A 27,423-nucleotide genomic window follows, 5' to 3' on the forward strand; every position below is an offset into this window, starting at 1 on the left:
GAAACACTGACTTAAAGAGTAATTCATGTTGTCCATGGAGCAATATATATATTTTTTTTATTTATATGGTTTAAAAAAGTAAGGATGTTGTTTCGCCTAAAGTGTTGCAGATGTGTAAAAATTTTCTTTCTATTTTATTATTATTATTATTATTATTATTATTATTATTATCATTTGTCACTTCCAGGGAGTCCAAAGACTCATCGAGGGAGGGCATCTGCCTACAACTCTGTCTCCACCACTCACAATCCACCAGCTGACCACAACCACACCAACACCATCTATCGCCAACCAGCACCAGTATTTCCACAGACAATCACAAACATCTATGCCCATGGCGGGATTCGTAACCACAGCCTTTTGGATGGGGAGCGAATACTCCATCTCCACCACTCAATCCAGTGAACCACATCATCTACACCAATGCCATCTATTGCTCACCACCATCATTAGTATTTTCACAGACAATGAAAAACATCCATGTCCAAGGCGGGATATGAACCTGCAGCCTTTTGGCTGGGGAGCGGATATGCTAACCACTCGGCCAACTACGCCTGGCTGGCCGAGTGGTTAGCATATCCGCTCCCCAGCCAAAAGGCTGCAGGTTCATATCCCGCCTTGGACATGGATGTTTTTCATTGTCTGTGAAAATACTAATGATGGTGGTGAGCAATAGATGGCATTGGTGTAGATGATGTGGTTCGCTGGATTGAGTGGTGGAGACGGAGAGTTATAGAGTAGGTACCCTCCTTCGATGAGGCTTTGGACTCCTTGGAGGTGTCATGTAATAATTTTATACATATATATATATATATATATATATGTTAAAGATACCAAGAAATTTTAAACCTGGTTTTACTCCATTTTTCCCAAGTAAGCAAACAGACAAAAATGTCAAGTTTGCGCCTGCAAGTGATGCAAGACTAGCTGATCCTACAGGTAGTGCAAGACCAAGGCAACTCGTGGTAGAAGTGAAACAAGCTCCGATCACTAATCTTAGTATTTACCCTTAATGCCAAAACACATCTCCAAGATGGGGATGTATGATGTTTTGTATTAAAGGCAAGGGGCCACTACCCAGACCGGTTTCGACCTTTTTTGAGGTAGAATGGGAGTTCATGTCTTTCATCATCGGCCTTTGGAGTATAAAGATTGCTGAGGGTCAGCCGGTAGTAATAGGGGAAGTTAAAGAAAGGTAGAGTAGGATAGTAGGAGGTAAAAAGAGGCCTCAGTCAACCTGTTTAGCTGTATAACCCAGAGGTTGTGGCTAAAAGGTCTGTAAAACATAATCTCCTTGCACCTGTTCGAAAAAAAAAACTTAAAATTTACATTTCATTTTACCCGAAAAAACATAACTTTCGATTACATTAATCTAGGTGTCTGGAGACGTCATCTCGTAACCCCTAAAGAAATAAAGAAAAATGTTTGTTAAAATTTGGAACTTAGATTATTCTTTAGACTATGCCTTACAACTGGAAAAAAAAAAATAATAATAATAATAATAATAAAATAAAAAAATAAATAACAAAAACTGCGATAGCGGGATCCGTATTGAGGTGGACTTTATCAACCAGAGAACCGAGAGTTGGGGGAAGAGCCCGGCCCGAGTGATGCAGCCCACAAAGAGCTGCACCGCCTCGCTGTAGGCCTTCGCAGCTTGGGTTCTCAGGTCTGCCCCCTCCTATGTGGACTAAGTGTGGATACACAGAAACAAAACCAAAAGAAAAAACTTAGAAGAGGCTTTTTTTTTTTTTTTTAGGTCATATTTGCCCTCCAATTTTTAATCGCTATCTCAAAGTCTTTTACCACGTTTTCCATCACTGTGAGTACGTGTACTGACTCTTCATCATTTAGTTTCCATATTCTCTTCAAGCTTTCATTCCATTTCGTTCGGTGGTAATTGAAGTTATCCCACTTCATCCATATACTAAGACTATCTACTTTGCCTTTACATTGCAAACAAGCATCTCCTTTTTCCTGTATAGCTGTGTGGACTTTGTGGCTTATCTCGGGTTTGTCCCTAAGATCGAGTAGGATTCGTCTTGTTATATTCGAATTTTCGTATGTGGGATTTTCTCCTTCTACCGGTTTTGTAATGGGGTGAGAAGAACCGGTATTTGTATCTTCTGGTTTTGGATCGTTTCCTTGCTCTGTGTCCTCTTCTGATGAGGTTTCTTCCTCATTTTCTTTGTTGTTTCGCGTTATTATCTCATTTCCTTCCTTGTCTTCTTCCGAACGTGAGGCTTTTATTTGGCTTTCAATGTCTTGTTTATTTCGTTTCATTTCTCCTTCTTCTGGTGTGATGAGTCGTTTTGTTGAAATGGTATTGATTTCCATTTCCTCTGCTTCTGTGCTGTCATTGTTGCCTTCCGATTCAATGGTGTAAGATTTCTTAGTGTTCCATTTCTTTTTCTTCCTAATATTCCCTTCTGCATTCCTCCCAATTATTGCCTGATTTCCTAATGTGGTCGTTGCGATAGCTTGTGGTTGGAGGGCTGGAAAGTCTTCTGATTCCGCTGTTTGTGGTTCGTTTACTGTTTGGCCGGTAGTTCGCGAGTCCTGTGATGTGAGTTTAGGACTGATTACTGGAATAGCTACTGCCGCAGGTGTTATGGCTCCTCCTGCTCTTTCTGCAAGTGTCCTGTTAGGACAAACGTCTATTCTATGGGATGTGTTCCCACATTTACAGCACGGTGACTCGCATTTATCTAATATGTGTTCTGTCGATAAGCAGTTGCGGCATTTGTTGTTTTTCGGGCAGTGAGCGCTAAGGTGGCCCAAAGCGGTGCACCGAAAACATTGTTTTCTTATTCCTGGATAATTGACTATTACTTTTGCTGAGCCTAAAAAAATCAAGTTGGGGATTTCTGTTTTCATTTCAATTGAAATGCTCACTTCCCCTGATTTCCACTCTGGGATATCCGTGTCTTGTCCGATTGTTACGTTTCGGGCGATCCCCCACTTTGAAAAAATGGTTTTAATGCTTTTCTCCCCTTTCTCTAGATATTCGAGTGGAAACCTGTCAAATTTTACGGATTTTAAAATACTCCCGACTAGGAAAGGTAAGTCTTTTCTTCCTTCACATTCTATGCTTTTAAGGAGCATTTCCCTTGTCTCTATGTTGTTCGTTACTATTTGGAATCTCTCTCCCCCCCCCGTAAGGGGTAAGCCCGTAAATGCTTTCTGCTTTGGCGACTTTGAGAAGAGCTCTCACAAACGTCGCTTTGTCGATGTTTGGGTCAATTTCGATCCCGAGGGTACGAACTCTTGGCAAGAATTTCGACATTCTTTAAAAGCAAACACCTTACCAACGGAATAGCAAATTTCAGTCCCCGAAAGGAAATGACCTAAAACGGACCTGCACCAATTGGAACGAGGCCGCAAAAACTAAAAGCCAACAAAAGAAAAACTAGAAGGGTTCTTACCAAACAATACTGGAATAGGAGCTCTCTCTCGGGATCTGATAACTGGCAACTGGAATCCAAAAGAAGACTGGAACATGGAGCTTTCTCTCGGGGCCGCTGAAAACAGGTCTCATCAGTGGGAGCTAGGCTAGAAATACCAAGATTTAGTAATATACAGAGCTTGTATAAGTATTTTACCAAAACAAGTTGCTATAAGGTGTTTTAACCTTATTAAATAAAAATCTCAGGAGGAGATATAGATGTAGAAAGTATTTTTACCTTGGGTATAATTATGTTAAAGATACCAAGCAATTTTAAACCTGGTTTTACTCCATTTTTCCCAAGTAAGCAAACAGACAAAAATGTCAAGTTTGCGCCTGCAAGTGATGCAAGACTAGCTGATCCTACAGGTAGTGCAAGACCAAGGCAACTCGTGGTAGAAGTGGAACAAGCTCCGATCACTAATCTTAATATTTACCCTTAATGCCAAAACACATCTCCAAGAAGGGGATGTATGATGTTTTGTATTCCCTTCTTGGAGATGTGTTTTAGCATTAAGGGTAAATATTAAGATTAGTGATCGGAGCTTGTTCCACTTCTACCACGAGTTACCTGGGTCTTGCACTACCTGTAGGATCAGCTAGTCTTGCATCACTTGCAGGCGCAAACTTGACATTTTTGTCTGTTTGCTTACTTGGGAAAAATGGAGTAAAACCAGGTTTAAAATTGCTTGGTATCTTTAACATAATTATACCTAAGGTAAAAATACTTTCTAATATATATATATATATATATATATTATTTAATTTATTTACATTTCTTTCTTTATTTATTTTAACAGATATCCCAGCTATATGATGCAATAGAAAATGAGCTTACTCTCCTTGGAGCAACAGCAGTAGAAGACTGTTTGCAGGATGGAGTTTTCCAAACTTTAACTGCTCTAAAAGATGCCGGTATCAAGGTTTGTTGCTAAGTAAAAACACAGTATTTCATTTGTTTCTTTCTAAAAGTGAGAGATAAATTTTCCCTTTTTATTTATCATACAGACATCATAGTTAGAAACTTTTTGTATTTGAAATAACAAATACCAACTGAACTATTACTGTAAGCCTCAGTCACTCAATTACTAAGAACCATTACTTACTAAGGTTTGAATACTTTTTAACATGGAGTTGAGTGTGTATATATGCATGTTTTAAAAATAATTGCAGTCTTAACCATTGATATTGAAAGAGCATGAACCAAATAATGTTGTTTTAACATCAGCCTTACATCCAACAGGTCTCAAGGTGCTCACCACCATCACTATACCCTGACACTTCCACATGTGTGTGAAAAAGTAGTTAGAGAGAGAGAGAAGAAAGTTATCTGAGAAAGCAGAAGAATATGGTGAGGTGGAGCAGTGCCCATAGAAATACTTAGAAGAGACATAATGCAGAAAAGAACTAAGAGCCTCAGTGTGAAAGTGATTTGAAGGAGTTGTCTGAGTGAAGGCATGATCTGTTAAGCAAATAGCTATGTTCTGGACATAATGAAGCATTCTGAGCGAGAACATGTTTTGGTGTGCCATCCCCAAATGTGAGAATAGTATTCTAAAGTCAGGTGGTTTGTTTTGGGATTTGTAAAGCATTACAGTTGAGCAGAAAAAAGACATAATTAGAACAAAAAGAATGCCAGACCGAAGAGGCTATAGACAGTGCATGTCAGGATAGGCCAGATGTGAAAATCACCCCAAGAAAAGAGACCTAATCTTGGTTGATAACAGAATATTATTTAAAAAAAAAAGAAAGAAAGAAAGAAGCATGGCCTTCTTCTGGGAAATAAGATTGGATCATTTGGTAGTTAAAGTCATATATTCATCCCACTTGGAATGGTAAGGAGGTCAGTAGTTAAAGCATTTTCCTCTACATGATATTAGGTATTATAAATTTGTAAATGGAGAAGGGGCAAAGCTATGAAAAGGACTGGCAGTTGGTGAGAGACAATCTTTGAATTACAGAAGAAAGAGTGGAGATGAAATCTCAGAACCCTGAGGTACTCCAGCATTGATGGAAAATTTGAGGGAAAGAAATTATCCATCAGGATATGCATCAACCAGTGAGGAATCTGGCAGTTTACTCACAAAGGATAAGAGGGAGAATATAAGATGTTAGTTTGGTTAAAAAAAAAAAAAAAAAAAAAGCCACAATGCCTTACTGGATCTGATGCCTGGGAAATATCAGGAGTGACAATATCAGTTTTTCCAACTTCTCCATGGCTTGTGTTCAAAGGCAGGTTAACTAGGAGATCTGCTATGGGGTAATAGTGGCATAAATAATATTGGTGATCATTTATTAATTAGGTCTGCAAGTAGTTGGCCATTAATCACTTTCCATTGATTTTTAGAGTACTGAAGTAAGAACAGTAGGACAATAATTTGATGGCTGACTTTTATTTCCCTTTTGTTTTTCAGGAACAAGCTGGATAAAAGATTGTACTCATGTTGTTGGATAGATCCCAGATGAGTATGACAACTTATAAACATGATTCAGAATGGATGTTAATTCTGAAGTACAAGCTTTTAACATAATTGAACAGCTAGGTATATATTAATATCAAAGATATTGAGTATTTTTCTGATGTTCTTCTGGTGAAACATCAGAGGAGACATACTGTAGGTAGTCCATGGAATATTGGTAGGTAGTTTGTTTTATTCATCTAAACAAGAGTTGAGTAGAAGACTTATGTCGAGAGGTCTGTCTTATCTTTAGAGGATGTTACTATCAGGATAAGATAAACCTTAAAATTTGGAAGAGAAGTTGTGTCCAACAAGATGCCAGGTTAGAGCATTTGGGTCTATCTTGCTTTTGATATGCTGTTTTTTTATAGATTGTTGTGTAAACTGAAAGAGAAGTTGGAGTTTTTAACTCAAGCCACTCAGTGTATGCTGAATTTTTGTCTTAGACTGCTTTGATACTTGTGCTGGATAACCAGGACTTTGATAATGGTGTGTGTGTGTGTGTGTGTTGGGGGGGGGATATTGAACCATCAAGATAAGATAAACATTGAAATTTGGAAGGGCAGAAGTTGTGCCCAACAGTATAGCAAGGAACACAAGGCTCAACTCTCATTTGAGCATTTAGCTCTAGCTTGCTTTCAATTTGCTGGGTTTTTTTTTTAGATTTTATGGATTGTTGTGTAAGCCGAGTAAGAAGCTGGAATTTTTAACTTGAACCATTGATTGTATGCTGAATTTTGGAATGTGTTAGCACTTAGCCAGGGCTTCAATAAGGGTGAGAGGTTTTGTGTAGAGTCCAGCAAGAATAATTTCTTTTATTAGATTGGAGCAAGTGCTTTGATTAGGAGAGCAGAAGCAATAGTCAGACCATGGAGGCCATGGAAAGAGGTTCATAAAATCCCAGTGATCATTCTGTTTGGTACCATTGTAGTGCCATGGGGTGTACGAAGCTAAGATTGGCTGGGAGAAGAACAATCTGTAGAAAAAGAAACATGAACAAGATTATTGTCTGAGTTGCCAAGAGAAGAGTTGACATCAGTGGTGTATTTGAAGGAGAGATGTTGAAAGTTTATTTTTCACTTGGTTAGAATGTAATAAATTTAGTTTAATCCTTTATCCAAGTGTGAGCAAACAAAATTTCCTCCTGAAAGTATCTTCAGGACTGGGGTAAGGTGGTGCAACACCAGGATGACTCCTTGCAAATAACACAATTTTATTGAATTAAATTTATTGAAGGAGAGAATGGTTAAGTAAAGTTCCAGGGTGTTGGTAGAATGTTGAGGATTATCTGGTATTATGCTGGGTATATGAATGATTTGTATTAGATTATTTTTGACAGCAAACACTTCTCTTCTCTGCCAGTTTGATTCTGTGAAATTAGAGAATGGGATCCTCTAAAGATAGATGTTGAAATCTCCAAGGAAGATTATCTCTCTATTTAGGAATGGTAAAGGCAGCAAATAACAGCAGCACAAAAGTGAGACAAAACAGATTACATAACAGAGATTCCAAGTCTGATAATCTTTGTCATGGGATATCAGACCTGATAAACATATACATTCTTCTCATATCAGACCTAACAAATGCACATATTCTGCTCTTCTTAGAAAGGTATTATGCTGTATATAGTGGAAAGTTGAGGTGATCTATAGTTGTAGAGGATATCAGGCTGCAGTATTATATCTCCAATTCATCTACCTCTATTCTCACACACTTGCAAAATAATCGCTCATTAAATCAACTCTTTTGTTTGCTTCTGTTACCTCCATATCATCAGCACTCATTTAACTTATTCTTCCTTTTACTTGCCACATAGTGAAAGACTGCTTTTGGATTTCCTTTTCCTCATCATCTGCCTTCCCTCTCATAATTAGCTTTGAACTACTGTAAAATTCGATGCAGTAGAAATTTTCCTTTTTTCCTGCATCAACTTTTACAGAGGTCACATCTCGTAAACATGCTAAACTAACTTTGTTTTAACATTGTAAATAATTTAAAAACCCATGTATTTAACTCAAGGAATTAACATGCAAGATTGTACAAAACAGAAAATGTAAGGTTCAAGGCCTTAGAAATCGGCATTGTATTGATGTCGGAATTTGTATATAGTGTAAGTAAATTTTATTGTGCTCAAAGTCAGCCTGATACCACCTTCAAGGTCAGTGGTAAAAGGGTGGTATACTTCAGTAATAGTTCTGCCTTTTTGAAAATAGGATTAAGTGTGCATATTGGGTCAGAACTAAAAGTGAGCTTTTACGTGAAGGTCAAAGCAGTTTGCGCAGGAATGTTTGGGGATCTCGACCCTTCGTCCAGAGACCCAAGAAAATTGTATAAAAGTCATTGAAGAATGAAGAAAGAGGTCGACACCAGAGAAAAAGGAAGGAAGGGAGGAAGAGAAGAGAGAACTTCAGAAGGAGTCGATCTGCCATGTTCGTCAGTCTGGTTGAAGTCATGAAGGACAGCCACTGGAGTCGTGAACCTACTGAGGGAGAAGAGGAGTAGGACCAGCATGCATTCCCAATAGGACAATCTGCTGAGTGCCTCGATCATCGGATACCCTTCAGCCGATTCATAGGCATCGAGAAAATTGTACTCCAGGTCCCACGAGTCATTCTGAGTGAGACGACGGTGATAACGGAATCGCTAAGTAAAAACCTGAAACGGAAGAGAAGCCCAAGGAACCTAAGAAGGAACTAGGAATGAGTGCATAATAGAGTTAAAGAAGACATGCAAGTTAATTTCATTGTTTTTGCTTATGATATGCGAAACCATCTGAGAAGGGCTGATAAGTTTCTTTAAGAGTTGTTATAACTAGTCTAAGAATAGATTGTTTACAGATATAGGCAGAATTACTAGTTACAAGTAACAGAGCATGATATTCCTTGAATTGTAATGGGCTGATAGTTTTTTTTTTAATGTTGATAAAATATAATATGTTGCATGACTCCGTGCATTTTCTAAATGTTAGATTGTTGCTCTGAGTTTTAAGCTTAAAGTGAAGCAGGAGAGAATCTTTCCCTATTGTAGGATGTTGTATAATTAAAGTTTAGTGTAAATAAATATGTTTGTTTTGTTTACAAAGTGCGCCACCTGATCTTTAAGCAGTGCACTGTTTTGAAATAAACACGAACCTGTTAGCGAAGGAATTTAAAGTTAGCCATGACTGTTTAATGTTAAGAAGGGCTTTAGGATAATTTCACAGTGAACTCTACTGGATGTATTATTATATCTTATACCACAAGGAGAGCACCGGTGACGCAGTCGATTAAACTAAATAAATTTCCAGAGTTCTCCTGGTATAGGAAAACTACCAAAAGTAGAGTAATTTTAATAAAGAATAGGAAGTTAAATATTAAAGAATAAAGAGTTGAAAGGGCAGTAGAAATATACTGATAAAAGTAATAATAAGAATAGAGAATAATAACAATAAATAAGTAGAGACACATAAAGATAAAGTAACATTTACAATGGCACAGCTAAGATAAATATTACACTACCATACAAGATACCATTCTTACCTGTGCTCATGGGCTTGCTGGTCACCTTTCTCTTTATAGCCCCTCCACAAGTTTTTCTTTTTCTATGGCTTCTATTTAATGATGCTGTTTATCTGCATAATGCCTGCCTGATTTAACCTCCTTCTCTGGGTATACAGTCTGATAGTGCTCTCTTCAAATACCTCTTGACTATCTTGCATTCACTGCTGATATCTTTTCCCTCTAAATTCTAATGCCATGGCACTACTCTAAGCTGGCATCTCACTTTATCATAATCATTTGCTTTGTAACTTGACATAATATGTCTTCATAGAAAATTATGCATGTCTCGTAATTTCTCAGGTCAATAACACACAGTCGCTCTCCCCACTCAGAGGCAGTGTTGTGTGGCTGCCTTGGGTACTGCCAAGTTCTCTGATGGTATCACCTTATCTAGCACTCTTAAACCTCAAGTCCCCTCCATTGCATGCTGTCAGGTAATTATCTCTTAGCAGCTTTATAAATTTCATTTCCCTCCCCTCCTATGAATCTTCCTGCTCCTTATTTTTTAATTTTTTTTATGTGATTCCCATCAACGAAAGGTTTGTAAACCTATATGTAGTTCAATCATACCATGGATGAACTTATGCATGGGAGATGGAAAATGTAAATTTTTCATCTCCCATGCATAAGTTGGAAATGGAAAATGGGAGATGGAAAATTTACATTTTCCATCTCCCATTTTTATTAATTTTATATTTTTTTCATATATTATAATAATATATTATATAATATATCATATATTATAATAATATTTTTTTCATATTTTTTAAATTTATTTTTCACATAGTCCAGAAATCCTGCTCTAGAGATCAAACAAGGCAGTTTTTGAAGCCACTTCAGACCTGCAGTAAGCAGGGTGGTGGTCTCAAACTGGGCAATGAAGTTCTTCTCTCACCTAAATCTTGAAAAGAGTTCATAACATGAAAACAAAAATACAAAAAATATACATTACAAGAGACAGCTATAAATTAACTTGAGGAACACACTGCTGACATTTGAAGCTGTTTTGGATGCCATAGTATTGTTGGCCACGTTCACACAAGCATGATCACGTGCACACCAAACTTAGATAGCTGAAGAGTGACAATCAGATAGGTCATAGCTAAGGTTAGTATTAAGATGGACTGGATTGAGCACAATACTGGATATATATATATATATAAAAGTATGTAGACTTTGCCAGATCATGAGTATGTGACTAAAGTTTATAAGGCAGAACACTGAAATAAGATGAATAAAACATTTATTTTAATTGACAACACATTTCATCCTAATTACACAGGATTTCTTCAGGTGTAAACATATAAACTAGTAGACAAAACAGTAAATGCAGTTATATTATAGACAGGGCAGGCCCTAAAAATATGCTATTGCACTGGGCAATAGCATATTTTTCTGCCCCTTCCCCCTAAAAAACTCTTTTAATTATGTCTTGAAAGCCATGTTGTTAAACTAAGCTTCAACATGTCTGATCATAAATTCTAAATAGTAGCATTAGCTAATGAAAATTTATAAGTTAATGAAAAATGATGAAATCATAAAATATTTTTTACAGAAAGAGAGATACATTTAATCTTTTAATGGTGGAATTTAATGGTTCTAAGAATGTGCATCTGCATGGATAATTAAAATCAAGCAAAGATGAGTATACTCGTCAAATGCAGAATAATTGCACCTGCTGTAAATTTTAATTAAATTATAACAAAGTGACAATTATGAAAAATTAGCTTATTTGAAAAATCAATAATTTTATTGCTCCAAAATTCATAAATATCACAAACACTATCAATACAACTGGAAAAATATTGCTTTTATAATGTATTACATTAACTTGCATGTAAGTAATGCTCATCACATCATGTAGAATGAAGAACTGCTAAATCACAAACGTGTAACTGTGGTAAATATATATTTTTTTAGATTTTAGGACAAGTGTTATGTCTTAACATAAGTTAATTTACATTTTCCCTATTAAAATGTAAACCTACTGTTTAAAACGAAACTTTTCTTTCTTTCATATTTGCAAAGTCACAAATAAGGCCAGTGTAGTCTAATTTCTGACCAATTTCATGTTCAACTGAAATCATGGCAAAAGACCTTCCAATCGAGTTTCGGCCATTGTAGAATGTAAATAAGTTTTAATAAACTTTAGTCTTGAATGCCTATACTTGCCGCTTGCAGCTGTTACTGGTAATGACAGTAATATTCTTAAGGCTACTGCAACATTAGAAGCAAAGTTATTTTCAACTATATAATGTAGCATTTCAATTGGTGATGTATTTTCTGATACTAAGTGTGAAACTACTCTCAATTCATCAAATAGCTTAATGGCATCAATGTCTCTATTTTCTTGATGCGATAGAATACTTTCTAGATTTTTACATTTCTTTAAAATCTCATTTTTCACCGCAGATTTCAATTTAGAGATATTATATTGCGGGTACATTGTGCCCTTCGATTGGAATAGGCCTAAGTTTGATTCGCGTCGTGACGGGAGGAATCTTTATTTGGACGATTTCAACCGAAGGTGAGTTAGCCGATCTCATACGGAGGTAGCAGGGTTTTTCTCCTGGAAACTTAGGTTTTTCATCCCTCATACAGACAAATCAGCCCTTCAGAACACATGCAATTTACAGACGAAAAAATACTAGTTGTGGAGGTGGAGGTGGGCGGTAGATGGCGTTGATGGAGATGATTCATAGTAGAGGTTCGGAGTAGTGGTTGAGACAGCTGTAAGTGTCCTCCCGCGATGAGTCTTCGGACTCCTTGGAGGTATCAGGAATAATAATAATAATATATAAAAATGAAAAATGTGAACTGTGGTATTCCAATTGCCCAAATCTTTCATGGATAGAACTTGTTGCTACATCAATAATAAGAAAGAAAAACTCAATTCTAAATTTAGTTTGGGGATCAGAAATAGGCTCATCTTTTGCTTCATAATTCGTTAACGGTTCTGGTGAGAAGCGATTCAATACCCTTGGAGGGTAATGGATGGCAATGCTTTTTGAACGGATGTTTGCGATTGTTTTGAGTGTCCTTGGTAAATGTGGCGGTCGAGTTTAGCTAGTCTAGAAAACGTGTTTTTAAAGTTAAATATAGTGTGGCTTTTTGTCACAAATTGTGCTAAAATTGTGCATCGGTTAGAAACAAGTGTCCTTCAGTGGTATTATTGTTTAGAACTGTGGTGTATATATTGTGTTTTCACTGCCGTTTGTATCACTATATCAACGTGTAAAGATGGCGTCCAACAAGAAACGTACGTCAGCGGCGCGCAGGACTTCTACTACTACACGAAAGGCTGGCTCAGCGTTAGATTTTTCGCAATGGATGCGTTGCGGAAACTGCTACATGTATGCACCGAAAAATGTGAAGGATCTGTGGTCGGTCTGGCAAAATGAAAAGAAAGAAAATGTCGACGTATGTGAGAAGTGTCGGGATAGGCTGGAGCGTTTAGGAATGGAAGCTGACATCGGGAGCGTAGCGGAAGAACTTCGGCGGGAGTTTATGAAAATGAAAAATGACCTTCATCTTCTTCATGAGGAAGTGGAAGTGATCGGTAAGGAGATACTGGAAGTTAAAGCTGAGTTTAATGTGTTAAACAGAGAAATTAGGACTATAGAGATTACTTTAGCTGAAGTAACTAGAACAGGATTACATATGGGTGAGTCTTTGGTGAATGATTCAGTAATAAATAGTATGGGAGTGATTGGGAGTCAACATAATAAAACCACAAGTAGCCAAGAAGAAATGAGATGTAGTGAGAGTGGGGGGGTAAGTAATAGAGAGTTGAGTAATGAAGCTGGGAGAGTCATGCTGAATAGTGTAGAGAATGAGTCCATGAGTGTGAACTTGAATGAAGTTAATAGTGGTAAAATATATGGTGATTCTATGATTAAGGGTATGGAGAGTGGTATGCATGAGGAGTGCTTGGCTGATGGTACAATAGAAAGAGTGGCTTTAGCAATAAAGAGAGGGCATGAAACAGACAAGATGATAGTTATGGTGGGTACGAATGACCTGAGAGGTAGTATAAATCGGGTAGGAAAAGATTTAAGAACATTATTAGATATTGTGAAGAGGAAAAGTGTCAATGGGAGAATAGTGTGTGTGCTGCCTCGTTTTGACAATTACGAGTTAAGTAGACGAGCAATGATAATGAATGATATGATTGCAAGAATGTGCAGAAAAAGAGGTCTGGAGTTTGTTGATGTTTGGAGTGTGTTTGAAGGAAAAAGGCAGTTGTATGCTAGAGATGGACTGCATCTTAACATGGAAGGACATAAGAGATTGAAGAAGTTATTGTTTTCTGAACAGGTTGAAGTTATTGGGCAGGGAAACTAATATTGAAAAGGTTGAGTGTAAGAGAGAGAAACTTTAGCACTGATTGTGTATTTATTGATCCTTATAGGCAGAATAAATTGCAGAAGAGAGGGGAAAAAAATCGGCATAGGACTACGGTAGTTAGTGACTTATATATCAGTTCTAAAGCCGGTACAAGATCTAGAGGGAATCTGCAATTTTTGTATACCAATGCTAGAAGCATTAGAAATAAGAGAGAAGAATTTTTGGCATTAGTCAGTGAAATCTCGCCAAAAGTTGTAGGCATTAGTGAAGCTTGGCTGTCAGCAGAAGATGTGGTCACTGGAATTGAATGTGATGGGTACAGTATTTTCAGGGAGGATAGAGAAGATAGAACAGGAGGAGGAGTACTGTTGATGATAGCTGATGTGTTGCAGCCAAAGAAAGTAGTATATCATGATGATAGACATGTGAATGAGAGTTCATTTGAGGCAGTCTGGTGCGAAATAGTGACCAACGCAACCAAATATACAGTTGGATGCTGCTATAGGCCAGGGAGTACAGGGGGAGATATTGAATTCATGCATCAGCAACTTAGTGCAATGAGTGAAGGCTTAGTGATTATTATGGGGGATTTTAATTATGGTGATATCAATTGGAAGGAGGAAATATCACGTAGCAAAAAGGAAATGGAGTTCATACATCTGCTACGAGATAATTACTTGAAACAGCACGTAACTGAAGGGACACGTGGTGTGAGAGTGTTGGACCTGGTTATTGGTTCAGAGGTTATATGCTTAAGTAAGGTGACCTCGTTACCTCCAGTTGGTGAAAGCGATCATGTGGTATTGACTTGGGAGGTTGCAAAATCTGTGGATTTTTCTATTAAGAAGGGGTATGTACGAAACTACAGGTTAGGCAATTATAACAAGCTTCGGAGTGAGCTTGCAGCCATCCCATGGCAGAACATATTGCAAGGGAAAGATGTTAGCAGTGCTTGGGATAAAATCAGCGGGTATCTGAGGAAAGCAATATCAGATTGTGTCCCCATGGTCAGGAGGTCAAACAAGGCAGGCATTAGATGGATGAGCAGTAGTATCAAGCTTGAACTACAAAAAAAGAAAATGTTATGGAGAATTTACAAGGAGAAGGGCGATCAGGACACCCATGAGCAGTACAAGGCTCAAGCTAGGAAGGTTACCAGCATAGTAAGAAAAGCTAAATCAGATTATGAGAAGACCTTAGCCAAAGAGATCAAGGGTAATCCCAAAGAGTTCTTCCGCTATGTGGCAAGTAAGAGGAAGAATGACTTCGGAAGGATAACCTTAGTGGGTGCTGATGGTATTGAGGTGACAAAATCAGATGTAATAGTCGAGTTACTGAGTGATCACTTCTCAAAAGTCTATCACCCAAGTGAGGATATCTCTATACCTATAGCAATACCTAATGTGAGAATTGAAGCTAAAGAATCAGAGGTATTAAATATATTGCGAAACTTAAATGCAAACACTGCGGTAGGCTTAGATGGAATATCAGCTCGGGTGTTGCGTGAATGTGCAAATGAATTGTCAACCCCTCTTACCTGGATATTTAATTTAAGTTTGAACTCTGGTATGGTCCCTAGGGAGTGGAAGTTAGGCAAAGTGGTTCCTTTGCATAAGGGTGGCTCTAAAACTGCAGTATTGAATTACAGACCAATCACCATCTCAGGAGTAGTGGTAAAAGTATTGGAAAAGTTGGTTAAAGACAAAATTCAAGAATGGGTGGATCAGGATATGATACTCTATAGAGGCCAACATGGTTTTGTTAAAGGTAGATCCTGCCTTAGCAATCTATTAACTATCCATAATAGAATAACATCAGAGTTGGACAAAGGAACTGGCTACACAGTGGTACTTCTGGATTTTGCTAAGGCTTTTGACAGGATACCCCATAGAACACTGTTACGCAAATTGGAGCAGATGGGAATGGATATTAAATTGGTGATATGGATAGGAGAATGGCTCAGGGAGAGATACCATAAGGTGGTGTATGGAGGAGCCGAGTCCAGAATGAGGCAGGTGACCAGTGGTGTGCCTCAGGGCTCTGTGCTTGGGCCAATGTTGTTTAATTTGTATATAAATGATATAGGAAACGGCTTAAAGGGAGATATTCAGTTGTTTGCTGATGATGCAAAGTTGTGTAGTGCAATAAAAAATCAAGCTGATGTTGAAAGTTTGCAGGAGGATTTAAATAAGCTGGTAAAATGGGCAAAAGAAAATGGATGTCAGTTCAATGTGGAAAAGTGTAAAGTCTTGCATTTTGGGATTAAAAGATTACCAGCTGTGTACTACATCGATGGAAAGGTACTCCAAGAGATTGATGAGGCTAGGGACTTAGGGGTATTGGTAGATAAGGAGATGAAGTTCAGAGGACACATTGCTAAGGTGTCCAAGATTGCACATAGGATTACTTGGTTGTTGAGGAACACACTGACATCCAGAGATAAAGAGGTTATTATTCCCCTTTATAAAGCATTGATACTTCCACATTTGGATTACTGTGCTCAGGTCTGGTCACCTGGATTCCTTGGAGATGAGGAGGCTGTGGAGAGGGTTCAGAGAAGAGTGACCAAGTTGGTGAGTGATATAAAAAATGCTCCCTACATTGATAGATTGAGAGCTTGTGGATTGCAGAGATTGGTTGATAGGCGAAGAAGAGGGGATATGATAGAAACATTCAAATTACTAAAAGGTTTTTATAGGATTGATGCAGGGGAAATGTTTCAGCTGTGTGATAGTGATGGAAGAACAAGAGGTCATCTCTGGAAATTAAAGAAGAGTGTGGTTAACAAAGGTGTCAGAACAAGGTTTTTTGCCTGGAGGGTGGTGAATGAGTGGAATTCATTGCCTGACTTTGTTGTGAGCTCTTCATCTGTAAATGAATTCAAGAAGAGATATGACAGATATTGTTTTGCTAGCTTGGGTCTCCCGCGATGAGTCTACTGACTCCATGGAGATACCCGTAATAATAATAATAATAATCATGTTGTTTTTTTCTGCCGACACACTTTAGTACTTACAAACATCGGTTTCAAATTAGGATCAATTTCAACAGCTAATGTTATAACATCTACAAGAAAATTTTGAAATGATTCATCATTTCTGATATTCTCAAGGCTTTGGAGAACATTTCTTAAAGTAGATGTGGCAGTAGACAATTCCATTTTTATGCTTTGCAATTATTTACTAACAACATTCATTTCATTTAACACATAGTGCCATATAACCAAACAACATAAAAATGTAAAATTTCTGAGCTTAAGGGCAAGAGTTTGTGTCTCACCATTTTGTCCACTGACTTGTCATCAGCAATTTTTATCAAAGCATCATAAAATTCGTCAATATAATATCTCAAACCAGTAAATTATTTAAGGAATTTGCAATGTATATTGGAATATTATTAAAAGAAACTTTAATGAATACTTCCTATATTTCGGCAATGTCACATTGTCATGTTCATGAGAACATAACTATGACACGTGCACACAGGCACTACAAAAAGCAAATGAGGCAGAAGAGATAAAACTAATGTTCCTAGAGTCCTAAAGGTGCCCTCTAGCATCTTGGCTGTTGGGCTGAAGTTCTCACGATGATGCAGGCTTCCCAAGTTTGGGGAAGTCTCATGCACCCCAATTTGTTGAGGTTTGGAAAGTTTTTTAGAGCTGAGACCGATTCCATGAACAGTCTTTCATATTTAAATTTGCTGCGGTGTATTAATGTGGCTTTCTTCTAACGTATTCTGTGGCGGGTATCCAGAGCATGGTCTGCCAGACCAGAGTGGCTGTACTGGTGAAACTGGATATAGTTTTCGTGTTCTGAAATCCTGACATTTGCTGTCCTGCCTGTTTGGCCAAAGTAGGATAGTTTACAACTGCAAGGGACTTGATGTATACCACGTAGGTCTAGGGGAGGTGGTTGGTCTTTGGTGGAGCGGATAAGGGATGCTATTTTTTATATGGTTTGTAACAGGAAGTCAGGTCATATTTTTTTAAGATTTTGGATAAGTTTCCAGAGGTCCCCCGGGAATGGTGATGGATTTAGTGTAGTTTTTGTTATGGGGGGGGGGGGGGGTAACTGGTTTTAATATTTTTTGGATTTTTCTTTTAAAAATTTTAACACTTTCTTAGTTATTGACTAAGAAAGTGTTAAAGATGTGGTGTAGTTCAGTGGTTAGGGCATTGTCATCTGAACAGATTAATTTTGCCCTGTTATATAGTGTTTTTATAACTCCATATTGTTGTGAGGGGGGGGGGTGAGATTGCTGATGAATGTATCTCCCTGTATGGGTGGGTTTTCTGTAAATAGAAAAAAACAAGGAGCCATCAGGATGGCAAGTGATTAGAGTGTCTAGGAAAGGGAGACTGTTGTTTTCTTCTTTTTCCAAGATGAACTGGATTCTGGGGTGTTGGTTGTTTAAGTGTGTTAAGAAAGAATGGAGTGTCTCTGAGCCATGTGGCCAAATAGCAAACTCATCATCAACATAGCGAAGCCAAATAGTGGATTTTTGTGGGGCTGAGTTTAGGCTTTCTCTTCAAAAGTCTCCATAAAGAAGTTGGCCAGGGGTGGGGAGAGTGGTGAACTCTCTATCTGTTCGTAGAATTTTCCTTGCCAAACGAAATAGCCTGAGTTCATTGTGAACTGAAATAGGGTTGAGATATCGAGAGGAAATTTGGCTTGGATGAGCTCTAGGTTTTCTTGAGTGAGACATTTAGGAATAGGGAGGAGACATCAAAACTGACCATTAAGTCAGTATGTTGGAGTGAGAGGTTTTCTATATTGGCTTTGAAGTGGGCTGAGCTTTTTATGTGTGATGGTATGTTGCCACCTCTTTATACAGCCTCCAGTCATGACCTCTGGTTCTCCTCTGATCTACCACTGTTTTCTGTAAAACTTCTTTAACACTGATCCTATAACAAATCCTTATTAACTTGTAAGTCTTGATCACATCACCCCCTCTTCCACTAGACTTAGTAAATTGCATCTTATCAACTTTTCCTCATATTTGACATTTGACAGATCAGAAACTACCTTAGTCAATAACCTCTGTACCCTTACCAACATCTCTTCATCCTTTTGAAAGCCAAATGACCAAATCTGCACAGTAGTTCATGTGTGGCCTAATCAGAGACTTATACAACGGAACAAGAATCGCTTTACTTCTTCAAGTCAGTGTGCTCCTCATCATTCCCAGAATTCGTTGTGTTGTCCTCACAATTTTGGCAATGTGCCCTCTAAATTTTAGATCCTTATCCACCATCAAAGATTTTTTTATTTCCTCCACCTCCAACAATATATCCCCACCAAATTTAAATTCTACATCCCATCTTTGTTTCTGAAATTTTAAAAACTTAAATTTTGCAACATTGAATTGGCATCCCCATTCCTGTGCTTATTCACTCAATCTGTTCAAGTCTTCTTGTAAGACCACAACATCTTCTTTACTCTTCATGGTTCATCCCAACTTTGCATCATCTGCAAACGTCTGAATATTCACATCGAAATCTTTCCCAGTATCATTATCATACAAGTTAAACAGCAATGGCCCTAAAAGAGACCCCTGAGGCACACTACTAGTGACTTTGTTGAACTTCTGAATGTTTTCCTTTCATGTTCCTTTAATGCTGACCATGCATGTTTGCAATAGGAATATTCATATCTGACAATTTTTTAAGAATACATTCAGTTCAAACTGAGCCTGTAGTGGCTTCTACAGGAATGAAACCAACAAAGTACTTTTCTTCTTCTCCCATAGTCCTAAATGAACCGTTGGGTCATTCATTGCTGGTAGGAGATACTCTTTGCTAGCCTCCTCCAGTCGTTTTGGTCTCTTGTTCTTGATGTCAGTTGAGAAAAGGAGGAATTTGTCCATTTTTTGATGTTATCAATCCATTTTAATTGAGGTCGGCCCCTAACCCTTGATCCCAGAACGATTCCTTCTAGGGTTTGCTTTGGAATGCCATTAGCCCTCTCCACATGTCCAAACTATTTCATCAACTTTTTCTGATGACTGTCAGAATATTTTCCCTTTTTCTCCCATCTATTGAGTCAATCAGTTTTCGGACATTTTCATTGGTTTCGTGAGCGGTATAGGGAATTCTCAGAAGTCTTCTGTAAGTTTTCATTTCGAAAGACAGGAGTCTCCTCTCATCTTCCTTCAATAAAGTCCAGGCCTCACAACCATACAAAAGGACAGAATTCACCAAAGTATCAATTAGTCTTAGTCTGGTTGTGATTGCTATTCTGTTATCTCCCCACAATGGTTTTAACTTCTGTAGGGCCACGGTTGCCTTAGCAATTCGGTATTTAATGTCAGCTTTTGAACGACCATCTTGACTCAACGTGCTCCCTAGATAAGTGAACTTCTTTACATTCTCAATTTGCTTATTGCCAATTTCTATTTTTAAGAATTCAATGTCTGATTTTGAGGTTGTCATTGTTTTTGTTTTTTGTAGGTTTATGTATAATCCATATTTTTTTAATGTTCCGAAAACACAGCTGGTTATCTCTTGTAATTCTTCTTCACTTTCTGCCAGAAGATCAATATCGTCAGTGAAACGTAAGTTATTTATTCTTAGTCCGCCAAAGTACTCGTAACTCGTATGAGTAACAAAGTACTCACGGATATTGATATCACCTGGATCCATATTAACAAATTTTGCAATTAGTGTTAATTTTTCAATGATTTACATTGGGAGTACAGTCTGCAACTATGCTGTAATATTTAGTATTCTGCACCATAGAAATTATTTTCCTTTTTACAGCTCCAGAGAAGAGAGAAATCAATTCATTTCTAATGTTTTTCCAGGATAATGTTTAGCCGATCCATGAGATACTCTCAGTAAATGTTCAGAAATAGCATTATCGAAACTGGCAATTAATTCGACAAGCTTCAAAAATTGCCATTATTATGAACATACAATTTATCAGATGTTCCCCAAACGGGTAGACATTGTTGAGCTGAAAATTTAACAATAGCAATTAGGCATTCTATTATGCTCCTCCAGTGCCAAGCCTCTGCATTTAATAATTTTTGTTGCATTGAATCAATATTCTGTTCTAATGTAAGCCCAGATGACAACTCAGACCACTTCTTATGGGACTCCAAGTAGTTTTTAGATTTTTAGATGTTCATTAAGATACAGATATAAATGCGTCCAATCGTTATATCCATCAGCAGTGAGTGAAATTTTATTACTGGAAAAACAACTTACAACAGAAACAAAAGACAGAAACTTTTTCTTTAGAATACACTAACCATGACCAATTAATATGTTCTCCATTGCTTAGTTTCCTAGTGTTATGATTTAACACTAGGTAACTAAGCACATTACAGCTGCATGGAAAAATGAAAGCACTTTTTGGTCTTGCCAGCAGACTGTTCATTATGATTTCCTGATCCAGCAAGATGGAATCCTGCAAGAGGGATTCCATCTTGCTGGATCAGTGTTCATTTCAAGTTCATCACTTAAAATTTTTGAAGAGGAAGATGTTAAATAAGTTTCATTTTTGTCTATGTTGCTACTAATATCAACATTACTGAGATCACAATTAGAAATACTTGACATGAGCTCAGAATTTTAGTTTTGGCCCTTTCACTTATTTTCTCTTGGACTACATTAGCTGTTTCAGTTTTTAGATTCTCATGCAAAGCCCTGCTTTGTTTCTGAATATCGTGTTCTTTTTCCGATTTTCGTTTGCGATATTCTGCACCTGATAGTTTTTTCTTTTATCAGACATATTGGAATGTTAAAATTATTTTAAAATCCAAATCCTAATAACTGTAACAAAAAAAAAGTATTATTAACAATCACTGCACAACTGTATTTATGTATTTTGATTCTATTTCTTTAATTGGTTTACTCTGAACCAGTTATCTCATTATGACTGTTTGGTCTCACTGGTTAAATGAGATTTGCCCTCAGGTCAAGGTCACTTGCGGCCAACAATCGAATCGAAAATAAATTCAAGATAGAAGGTGTTCTGCTATTGTCATGTTGCTGATATTAACACTGACAGTGCGATATTAAATGCAACATAATACTACATTATTTTAAATGATTAATTTTAAAAAATATACAGTACAATGAAGTTTTATTATGTAAAAATTAACTAACAACATCCTGAAGTCTGGTTGCAACAGAGAAGGAATAAATAATCTTTTTATAAATTATTTTTCGTATGGTTTAGGCAAATTTTGCCATCCCAAAAGACGTCGCCCCGTGCAAATGCACATGTTGCACCATCGGTAGAGCCCGACCTGATTATTGAAGAGACTGATTTTATTTTAAAATATTTCTAATTGTTCAGAATGTTGTGTGTGTTTACGCATTCAAATGAATGTGTTTGGCTAATGAAGGCTGAGATGTACTCAAACAAGTTAATACTTAGGTTAATATTTAGATGTTTAGCATCTAATGCCATTTCCAAAGACTTCCAAATTTTTCTCTCCACTATTTTCCTAGCAACAGTGTAATAGTTTCGATTTATCCCATAAAACTTGATGTCTTATTTGCGAAGCATCTTGTGTGTCAGCTGAAGAGAGCACATGTGATGACAAAGATGAGGCTTCATGCCTATGGTATTCATTATTGTTTAGGCAAATTTTTGCAGACTGACAGCTGCAAAGGATATAGTGGAATTATTGAACAAGCACTTTATCAGTATATATATCATACTGGTATAAGTTATCCGGTACAATATATATAGAATAGAGGCAAGTATTAGGAGAATTGGAAGTGAAAGAAACAGAGGTGTATTAGATGTTGGTTGGGTTAGATGTGAATAAGGCTGTAGGAATGGAGATCCCTCAGGTTTATTCGCATCTAACCCCACCATGTAACATCTAATCACTACGTATGCTTAAGGAATGTGCATCGCAGTTGGTTATGTCCTTGACCTGGTTATTTAATGAAAGTCTTGCAGTGATTAGGGTTCCTAAGGAGTGGAAAGAGAGCAAAATAGTACCACTCCACAAGCATGGTTCTAAGATAGAAGTCTCCAATTATAGGCCAGTCTGTATAACTGCAGTGTCGTCAAGGTGTTGGAGAGATTGGTGAGTAATAGAATACAGAAGTGAGTTGATAGACATGGCATTCTTTATGAAGGTCAGCATGGATTTGTAAAGGATAGATCCTTTTTCGGTAATTTAATTGCATTTTATGATAAGGTAATGAGTGTGTTAGATAAGGGAGAATCATATACAGTGATATTCTTAGACTTTGCAAAAGCCTTTGATAGATTATCACATGATAAGTTGATGTAAAAGCTGCAAAGGATGGGAATAGACAGTATATTCTGCTTGACTGGCCTGGTTGGCCGAGTGGCTAGCATATCTGCTCTCCAGCCAAAAGGCTGTAGGTTTGAATCCTACCGTGAGCATGGATGTTTGTGATTGTCTGTGAAAATATTAGTGGTGGTAGTCAGCAGTAGATGATGAAGGTAGTTGCGATTGGTGATGGAGAGTTGTAGAGTAGGTGCCCTCACTCGATGAGTCTTTGGACTCCTTGGAGGTGTTATGTAATCTTCTTCTTATTGTGCTATCTTCTATTGAAGGTCAGCGACCATCTTGGCGAACAAACTGCGGTCTTGTGCTAATCTGAGCAGTTGTGCACTTTATTTGTACAAGATGCTTAGCTTTGCCAATGGATTTTAAGACCTCTTCATTGGCAATTTTTTCTGTCCATGATATCTTTAGCATTCTTCTGTATAGCCACATCTCAAAGGCTTCGATTTTCTTGATGGTTGTCGCCTTCAATGTCCATGTTTCAACTCCATAGAGTAGAATAGACCACACGTAACATTTCAGCATTCGGCATCTGACTTCCATGTTTAGGTCTTTATTGCAGAATGATGTTCTCATTTTCATGAAGGACTGCCGTGCAACTTCAATCCTTGTCTATATATCTATTTCTGGATCCCACCTTTCATTAAGCCAACAACCAAGATATTTATATCTTGACACTTGATCAATATTTTTCCCATTGAGTGTCAGTTTCATTGATGAGGCTGGATGTTTGCTGATGATCATGTATTTTGTCTTGTTGATGTTTATATTTATTCCCATTCTTTGGCTTTCTATGTATACTCTGTCAATGAGTTTTTGGAGATCCATAATGTTATCTGCAATTAGCACGGTGTCATCTGCATATCGTAAGTTGTTAACAATCTTTCCATTTATTTTGATTCCCTCTGGACATTCTTCCAATGCTTTTTTAAAGATTACCTCTGCGTATATGCTGAACAGGAGTGGTGAGAGCACACATCCTTGTCTCACTCCTCTTTTGATGTTAATATCACTGGTGGTAATGTTGTCTAATTGAACGGTAGCTGACTGATTCCAATACAGATTTGTTATTAGTCTTATGTCTTGTTCATCTAGCCTTGTTTGTTGAAGGACTTCTATTAAGTTAGTGTGTCTGACTTTGTCGAATGCTTTTTCAAAATCTATGAAACACATAAAGACAGATTTCTGTTTTTCTATGCATTTTTGTATCAATATTTGGGTACAGAAAAGGGCCTCTCTAGTACCAAAACCATTCCGAAAGCCGAATTGTGCTTCACTTGGAGTTTCTTCACTTTTTCTATAAATGCGATTCTGAATTACTTTCAAAAATATTTTTAATGTTTCGCTCATTAGACTAATAAGTCGGAAGTCACCACAGGAATTCACTTTGGGTTTCTTTGGGATAGTGATAAATGTAGATTTGAGCCAATCTGATGGAAATTCATCACTTTCATATATTTCATTAAATAGTTTTTCAAGAAGTTTGATGTTATCTGGTTCTATTAATTTTAAAAATTCTGTTTGCACACTATCTGGTCCACTGGCTTTTCCTGTTTTACTTGTTCGTATAGCATTCTCTATTTCGCATTTCATGATTGCTGGTCCTTGAATGTTATCTTTTATATTTATAGGCTTCTGTCTAGTATCATTGAAAAGTTCTGTTACATATTTTATCCAAATCTGTGCTTTATTCTCTTCTTCTAGAACTATTCTTCCATTTTCGTCTCTTAGAGACACTATTTGCTTTTTCCTCAGTTTTCCGGAAATTTCATTGATTTTCTTATACAGATTGAAATTATCATGTTTCTTCTGAAACAGTTCAATTTCAGCACATAAATTTTTCATCCAATTTTCCTTGGCTTCTTTTATTTTTTTCTTGATATGTGTTTCTGTATACCTGGCAAGGTCTTTGTTTTTGTACATTCTTCTTGTATCAACTAAGTGGGCTAAATGACACACATTCAGCCCACTTAGTTTTCCAGCAAACCCTGACTTTAGGACTATAAGCAAATTTTAAACTTATATTGGCCACTGTCCATACCAGTTTGTTGTAATTTATATGTATACTTATATAAGTTTTTTTTTTTTTTTTTTTTTTTTTGTGAACATGTTACTCTCCAGCTTAATTTAATTTTGTAACCTAATAGATAATAATAAGACTCTAACTTTGATGTAGTAAGGTTATTTTTTCTTCACCAGAAGTAGGCCAATAGTAATGGTTGGTCAGTAATTTTAGCATACCATGTAGATTGTAGTGCAGCTTGTTTCTTTGTATATATGTGTATTCTCCAGATGATGACCTTAATGTGAAAGTCGAAACATCGAGTTTTTATATTAAACTCAAGTTTTGCTCTAATGATTTTCTTGATGTATTCTGATCACCATGTAAGCATGAAGGAAAGGATGATAAGATACCACTTTTCAATTATGTGATGTATTGTCAGCAGAAGAAAAATCTGAACTTGCCTACAGATTATAGTATTATTATTAAAAGTTAGGAAAAATTAAACATTAAGAAAGATGAAACAAAAGATTTAAAGTTTTGAAAAGTTAGGAAAGTTTTAAAATGAATTAAAGTTGAGCAACTTTTACAGGTGAACTATAGACTCAACTATAGACTCAATTGTGTACCTTATCTCCAGAACAACTACCATAGCGAGCAAACCCTTACAATTGGCCCCAAGTTCCCTGCGTCCCGTAAATGGGACAGGGGCGCGAAGAATCTCCGGGCTCAAAATGGTGTCCACTTTTAAAATTGCAACTTGGAATGTCAGAACTCTGTATGAAGCTGGCAAATTAAGAAATGCCACAAGAGAAATGAAGAGGCTGGGCATCCGGATTTTGGGAATTTGCGAGACAAGATAGCCAGGATCTGGAAAGTGTCAACAAGATAATACAACAATGTATTACTCTGGGAATGATGAGAACAAACATCGACATGGTGTAGCTGTAATAGTAGATGAAGAAATCAATAAATCAGTAATAAATTGGATTCCATTTTCTGAAAGGATAATGCTGTTACAACTTAAGGGAAACCCCGTTAACATAAATATCATCCAAGCTTATGCACCCACAGCTGACAAAAGTGAAGAAGATGTTGAAGAGTTTTATGAACACCTAAAAGAGATTAAAAACCTAACAAAGAAACATGACATAAACATAGTGATGGGTGACTTCAATCAAATGTAAGAAGAGAGGGTGATGGAGAAATTGTTGGCGAACATGGCTTAGGCACCAGAAATGACAGAGGAGATCGCCTAGCCCAGTTCTGTCAGGAAGAAGATCTAACAATATCAAATACCTGGTTTAAACTTCCACCCAGAAGACTGTACACTTGGAAATCGCCTCAAGATAACCAACATAACATTGTCCGAAATCAAATTGATTATATACTGATAAATAAAAGATTCCATAGTAGTATAAAGAGTGCAAAGACTTATCCTGGAGCAGATATCTCATCAGACCACAATCCCATAGTTGCAGAAGTACGTCTTAGATTAAAATCAGCTAAAAAATCACAAAAGAAGAAAAAGAAAATTGATGTAGAAAAACTGAAAGACCCGAACATAAATAAAAGTGCCAAGACACAGCTTAACCTGCGATTACAACAGATTAACATAGAAGAAAATAAAAGTGTGGAATCTCTTTGGAATAGCTTAAAGAATGCCATCGTATTGAAGTATTGACGTATTGAAGAGGGTAGGTTATGTGAATAATATAAAACAACAGGAATGGATGACAGATGAGATTCTTTCTCTTATTGATACAAGATGAATGTACAAAAACAAAGACCTCACCAGGTATACAGAAACACATAACATCATCAAGAAAAAAATAAAAGAAGCCAAGGAAAATTGGATGAAAAATTTATGTGCTGAAATTGAACTGCTTCAGAAGAAACATGATAATTTCAATCTGTATAAGAAAATCAACGAAATTACCGGAAAACTGAGGAAAAAGCAAATAGTGTCTCTAAGAGACGAAAATGGAAGAATAGTTCTAGAAGAAGAGAATAAAGCACAGATTTGGATAAAATATGTAACAGAACTTTTCAATGCTACTAGACAGAAGCCTATAAATATAAAAGATAACATTCAAGGACCAGCAATCATGAAATGCGAATTAGAGAATGCTATACAAACAAGTAAAACAGGAAAAGCCAGTGGACCAGATGGTGTGCAAACAGAATTTTTAAAATTAATAGAACCAGATAACATCAAACTTCTTGAAAAACTATTTAATGAAATATATGAAAGTGATGAATTTCCATCAGATTGGCTCAAATCTACATTTATCACTATCCCAAAGAAACCCAAAGCGAATTCCTGTGGTGATTTCCGACTTATTAGTGTAA

General features: G+C 37.0%; 1 protein-coding gene across 6 annotated transcripts in view; it reads left to right on the forward strand.

The window, feature by feature from the left end:
* Nucleotides 1–27,423, forward strand: part of LOC150093183 (phospholipid-transporting ATPase IF-like) — a 799,705-nt gene that overhangs the window by 380,346 nt on the left and 391,936 nt on the right. For all 6 annotated transcript variants that reach the window (XM_090413774.1, XM_090413776.1, XM_090413778.1 and 3 more), the window contains one exon: nt 4,246–4,368. In XM_090413774.1, coding sequence (XP_090269900.1) covers nt 4,246–4,368 — 123 coding nt within the window. The remainder of the gene's footprint in view (nt 1–4,245; nt 4,369–27,423) is intronic.

The sequence above is a fragment of the Typopeltis vanoorti genome, chromosome 24, assembly GCF_054136105.1.
Source record: "Typopeltis vanoorti isolate ZY-2024b chromosome 24, IOZ_Tvanoo_1.0, whole genome shotgun sequence".
In the NCBI taxonomy this organism is placed as follows: domain Eukaryota; kingdom Metazoa; phylum Arthropoda; class Arachnida; order Uropygi; family Thelyphonidae; genus Typopeltis; species Typopeltis vanoorti.